General features: G+C 39.4%; 1 protein-coding gene across 1 annotated transcript in view; it reads left to right on the forward strand.

Moving 5' to 3' along the window:
- COL9A1 (collagen, type IX, alpha 1) overlaps window positions 1-5,196 on the forward strand; it is a gene marked incomplete at its 5' end in the record, with an annotated part of 40,595 nt that extends 35,399 nt beyond the window's left edge. The window contains 3 exons of the mRNA XM_010142930.1: window positions 580-768; window positions 3,615-3,692; window positions 4,943-5,196. Coding sequence (XP_010141232.1) covers window positions 580-768; window positions 3,615-3,692; window positions 4,943-5,127 — 452 coding nt within the window. The remainder of the gene's footprint in view (window positions 1-579; window positions 769-3,614; window positions 3,693-4,942) is intronic.
- Between the last annotated feature and the right edge of the window lie 381 nt (window positions 5,197-5,577).

The raw sequence follows: 5,577 nt of genomic DNA on the forward strand, positions 1-5,577 counted from the left end.
TGCTGATTTACCTTAAGGAAAGATCAACATAAAATGTTCAATTATTTATCAACCTTGAGCTCATGAGCAACAATCTGAGAGTTTCTTTCCTCTGGAAAAGAAGACCTGCACTTACCAGGTGAACACAGAGGACTGCCCTTGTGCTTGTCATCTGCTGCTTCTTGCAAAGATGGATCTCGACAGCATTAACACGTAGTAATGAAGAGAAATATTTGCTCTTTTAAAAGGCAGCATTTGCATGAGTATGTTTTCTTACTAGATGGTTGACATTTAAATTATGTAGAAAATTATAAGAACATTTATAAATAAACCACACACGTTTGAGTCATTTCAGCTTGCAAACATTAAATTCTTAAGATGCAGGCTTCAGTGACCAGCTTTCACAGCCTGGCTGTGCAGTTTGGCACTGGTAGTACTAAAATAAAACATGTAACAAACTTTGTACATAGCATTGTGCACAAGGAAGGTGTTCTACTCTAATCTGCGTGTTTCTGCAGCAGAGAATATGCATTCATCTTCAATGAACATGGGAGTCTCTTCATTCAGGTCCACTTAATTCTGTCCTCCTGCTCATTGCAGAACAACTAGCTCAGCTAGCAGCCAGTCTTAGGAGGCCAGAATTTGGTGCTCCAGGTCTTCCTGGCCAACCAGGGCCACCAGGTGCTCCAGGGCCTGCTGGTGAAAATGGCTTCCCAGGACAGCTTGGGCCCCGTGGCTTGCCTGGCCTTAAAGGTCCCCCTGGTGAGATTGGTCGTAAAGGTCCTAAAGGTAAGAATTTCCATAACTGGCTTTCAGTTGCTGACAGCTTAAGTTTTCTTTGTGGGTGGCTTTTTTTTCTTCCTTTGGATTACAGGTTGTGAATGTATGCTGTACACGTGTGAAGTCCAAAAAGACCCTGAACTAGGAACCAAAGCTGTTTCCTGTTACTGCCTCAGTTGCCTCAGTGATTAAAGAACACAATGGCCTGGCCTCAGCCAGACTTCTTTACAAATCTTAGTTTTGTCATCAAATCACTTATATAACATGAGAAAGGACAGGCATGTGCCTTGAACTAGAAGTAAGCAGCTGAGTCAGATGCCTAATATTAATTCTCCCCTTCACAGACTTTTGAGGTTTGTGGTTTTTATATGCTGAAAAGTTCCAGCAGTGATTCTCTCTTTCCTCCACTCGGCGTGGTTGTGGGCCTCACTTCTGCAAAACTTGCAATCCCAAAAGCTAACACAAACTGTCAGATTCATTCACTAATCTCTAAGCTATTTTTCCTAAATCTATTCAGTTTCTCACATTACACGTGATTGATAACAATCTGCCTCTTATTTGGGTATAATACTTGAGCCATTTAACATCATCGCACCATGTACCACAACCTATTGATTCTTCGGAAAGGTCAAATCCATAATAAAATTGACTTACTTCATGCCTCACAAAAAATCTTTGATCTCAGTTAGTCTCTCTTGTTCCTGACTGAGAGGATTTTACTTCTCCAAAGGAGTATACAGTAGAATTTCCTGAAAAGTCTTATGACCACTATGTATGTATTAGTTTTTATTCAGCAGCAATGTCAATTTGTTTTCCTGATGAATGGTTTTATTTAAAAATTGTATTTCTGCATAAAGCTGGTCTGTCACTGGATTACAGCATTTACTTTTGTCTCAGGTTTTCTTTGGGAGTTAAATTGGGAAAACCATCGAGAGAAGGAATAGAATACAAACAAAGTAAACCTTAACAGCACTGTTACTAGAGCTCTGTTACTGTTTTCATTTAATGTAATGTCATCTGTATTCACAGAAGCCACAAAAATGGAGATACAAAGGTGATAAGATATGCTGAATTTTATTCAGCACACAGCAGGCTGCACTATGTTAATACATACATATACGTATATATATATATATAAAAATCCATGGAGCACAAAAAACCCCAAACAAGCAAGATTATTCATTTCCTATCATAACTGCAATCAAATTCTAACTTACCTTACAGTAAACCCAAACAATTACAGATACAAGAGAAGTGGTGAATGCTCTCACATGCAAGAGCTATCATGATGGTTCACGGCAGGCAACCTGAAAAAACTTTTGTGCTTTATTCTGAATTCCTGGTCGTTACCACAGTCCCACAGACGTCACAGAGATGAAGTGACTTTCTCCAGCCATTTGGGGAGTTGTCTGAGAGCAGAGTCGGGGAAAAGGGTATGTAGGACGTGATAAAAGGGAAAAGGAGGATGACATTGAGAATGGTTTAGAAGTTTACGGTAGAAACACAAGAATGTGTTACCATAAGATAGAGCAGAAGAGAGAAAGGTACAGTGATTTTAATAGCACATCCACCCACAGAGTCAAAAAGAGGTGGTCAAGGAAGGAGATTATAGTGAATTTAATGAGCAATCTGGAGTGGTGAAGGAGGGCAGAAACAGAAATAAGAAGTTGGAGAAGTTTGGGGTGACCAGCAGTAAACAGTATTCCAAAGCGTTCAGTAGCTGGGAATAGCAGAAGTAGCCTGACACCAGCGCTTCCAGCAGCTGTATTTACAAAGTAAGTCAGGCTGAATTTCCATGTCGACTAGGCAGTCTGGAGCATAAAGGTAAGATTCCTCCTCTAGTACCCTGTGTGCATCTTTTATTGAAACCTTTTATTGAAACCTGGACTTCTCTACTGGCTCTTGTGTTCCTTTACATAGCTTCCTCATTTTCCACTGTGCCATTCCTAGGCAAGTCAGAAACCTAACAGTCTATTCTAACTTTTCTCACTGCAGTACAAGAAAGTATGGGACTTCAAAATAAACCCCATTCAAATATTATTGGACATATACTTAGGACTTTTGACTTGCAGATAAAAAAACCCAAACATGAGTTTACATAGGGTATTCATGAGTGGTATATATATGTACTTTAATGGAATATATACAGTAAACAGAACTTGAACTTTACAACCCAAACAACAGAAAAAGCTTCCTCTTACTCAGATGCTTCTTACTTGGAGCAACATAAGAATTTGAAGAGAAGCTGGGTGCCCACCAAAGAAAGTCTCCATAATACCAGTAGATGAGAACAAAGTTCTTTGTTTCCCTTTTATGAATACCTTATGAGGATGTCAACAGAATACTGTCATCTGCACAAGTCAGCTTTTCTCTTCTCCTCTGCACTAGCTGTCCCAAGAAACAGCACTTGAGAATTTTTATTTCTTAGCCGAGTTCACATGGTCTTGCAAAACCCAAAAAAGAGTTACTTGCCCTCAGGCAGTAACCTCTGTCTGTATTCCAAAAGAGGCTGCGTAGTACTGTGAGTTTGATTTATTTCTGTTATAAAGACTACGGCGTATTTCATGTGGTACTTACAGTACTTACTGCTCAGCTCCAGGGGTGTGGGGGTTTTTGTTTGGGTTTTTTTTTCCCCTCCAACATGTGTACTTCCGAGTATAACTCAAATGGGAGAAAAAACCCAAACTAATCCTGAACATCTTACAAGGACATGTGTCAGGACATCATTCAAAGATGCTAAGAATATACACAGCCACGTGAATTCTCTGCTTATCAGCCACTCACCTCTGAGAGGGAACTTACTGGAAGTAATACTCCAAGGAGGCTGTAACTAATGTTTCATGAATTTGCTTTAGGTGAGCCAGGAGAAAGAGGAGAAAGAGGATTTCCAGGAAGAGGACCAAAAGGTTACCCTGGACCAAGAGGTCTCCCAGGTAAATATAAGAGGGTGAGGATAAAGAAGGAGAGATTTAGTAAAAATTTATTCAGAACTGATATTTCAAGCTGCCTTGAAAAGACAAAAGGTGTCCATTAAGCAATAAATTTCCAAATAACAGTATTTCTTGATTTTTACTTCATAGGTAATAATACAGTCACAAATCAGAATTAAAAGCTACTACCCCATTTATCTCAATGTATAAACATTAGGAAAAATGTGTACAAAGCATTAAAAAAAAAGGTAATCTTGTGTGCGCATGTGCGCGCGCACACACGCTCACACATACATAAAATTGCCTCTTTTTAATATAAACATATTTTATATATATATAAAGCAAACAAAAAAGGCCACAAAACCCAGATTATCTCACTGGCAGTCACAGCAGTCTTGAAAAATCTCCATTCATAATTTGGACATACAAAGTACAATTCTCTTTTATTCTTGTGGTAATTAAGTGCAGTGTTATGTAATAGGGGTTCAGGACAAATTCTTGCTGATAAATGCAGCACAACTGGCCTCTAGTGGCCAGTAAATGAAAATAACATTGTTTTCATCGATGTCTCTCTACAGCACTTTTCTCTGTGTGTGTATGTGTATATATATATATATAAATACACACATGCCAAAATTTGTTCTCTTTGTAAAAAGGACAAAAAAATTGTTCCATAGATGCTGATATCTAGGATATCTGTGAAACTCAGAGTTGTCTTCTTTAGAAAATTATTATTGGAAGAGGCTTACTAAAATCACTATATTTCATCTCTTCATTGAAGATCTAAAAGAAAAAAACGTACTTTAGTGCTCAGCAGTTCCCCATTATCATCTATTTTCCCAACACATCTGAGTGGAGAATAAAAATAAATTCTTGATATGTCTCTTTCCAGAGCGCTAAAATAACTGTGAAGTAGTGAGTAGCATCTACACCTTCATACGTGTCACTAACGGGGTCGTCTGCACTGCTGCAATCAGTTACACTGCAAAACTTTTTATAGCAGCAGATCTGCACCACTGTAACTGGAGACATTTGGGACTGAAATTTCATTGCTGTACATGTGTAAACACAGCCCCATTGTCTATTAGAGGAAAACTGTCCCTCTAAGCAGACACCTCTAAGGAAAATCCACTGAGAGCAGTAAAAGGCCATCTTCACACACCTTTTAAGAACAGGATATTCAGTAAAGCCACATGTGTACTAAGGAAGTCATATACTGCCAATTTTTAGACCTACATCCATTTTTTTTCCAGGTGAGCCAGGCAAACCCAGCTATGGCAGGGAAGGCCGTGATGGTGAACGAGGTCTCCCTGGGGTGGCTGGTCAGCCTGGGGTTCCTGGTCCTCCTGGCCCTCCTGGCCCTCCTGGGTACTGTGAGCCATCATCCTGCAGCGTGCAGGCTGGACAGATTGCTGATAAGAACATGAAAGGGCCATGAATGGGCAATGCAGGTGCCACAAAATGTTGACACCATTTACTTCCTGCACAGACAGCTGAGAGAAAATAAGGAATGAAGGAATACAAACAAGGAGTAACCTTCCAACCAAGGTTTCAGTAAGGCATTTACGGGGGTTGTACATTTACATTCTTTCTAAAAGTGTACTTAGCAACTCAGGCTGGAACACTGGTGCTTACAGAAATACACAGGTGATGCCTTCTGGCTCTTTCTCCCTTTGCAGGGGAAGAAAAGGCCCTTGTCTATTTTTGTTTTAATGAAGAGTTTCTGTGATTTTTCCTCCTTCCCTACTTAATTCCTATGTACGATGTACAGTGAAATAATGTGTCTTCTGCCATGAAATAAAAAAGGAACAGTTTATTTACTTCAGTTGTAGCTATACCTTTATGCTTATAAAATAAATTCCAGAGCACTCCTGAGCGAATTACATCA

Source organism: Buceros rhinoceros, unplaced genomic scaffold, assembly GCF_000710305.1.
Source record: "Buceros rhinoceros silvestris isolate BGI_N320 unplaced genomic scaffold, ASM71030v1 scaffold17939, whole genome shotgun sequence".
NCBI lineage: Eukaryota > Metazoa > Chordata > Aves > Bucerotiformes > Bucerotidae > Buceros > Buceros rhinoceros.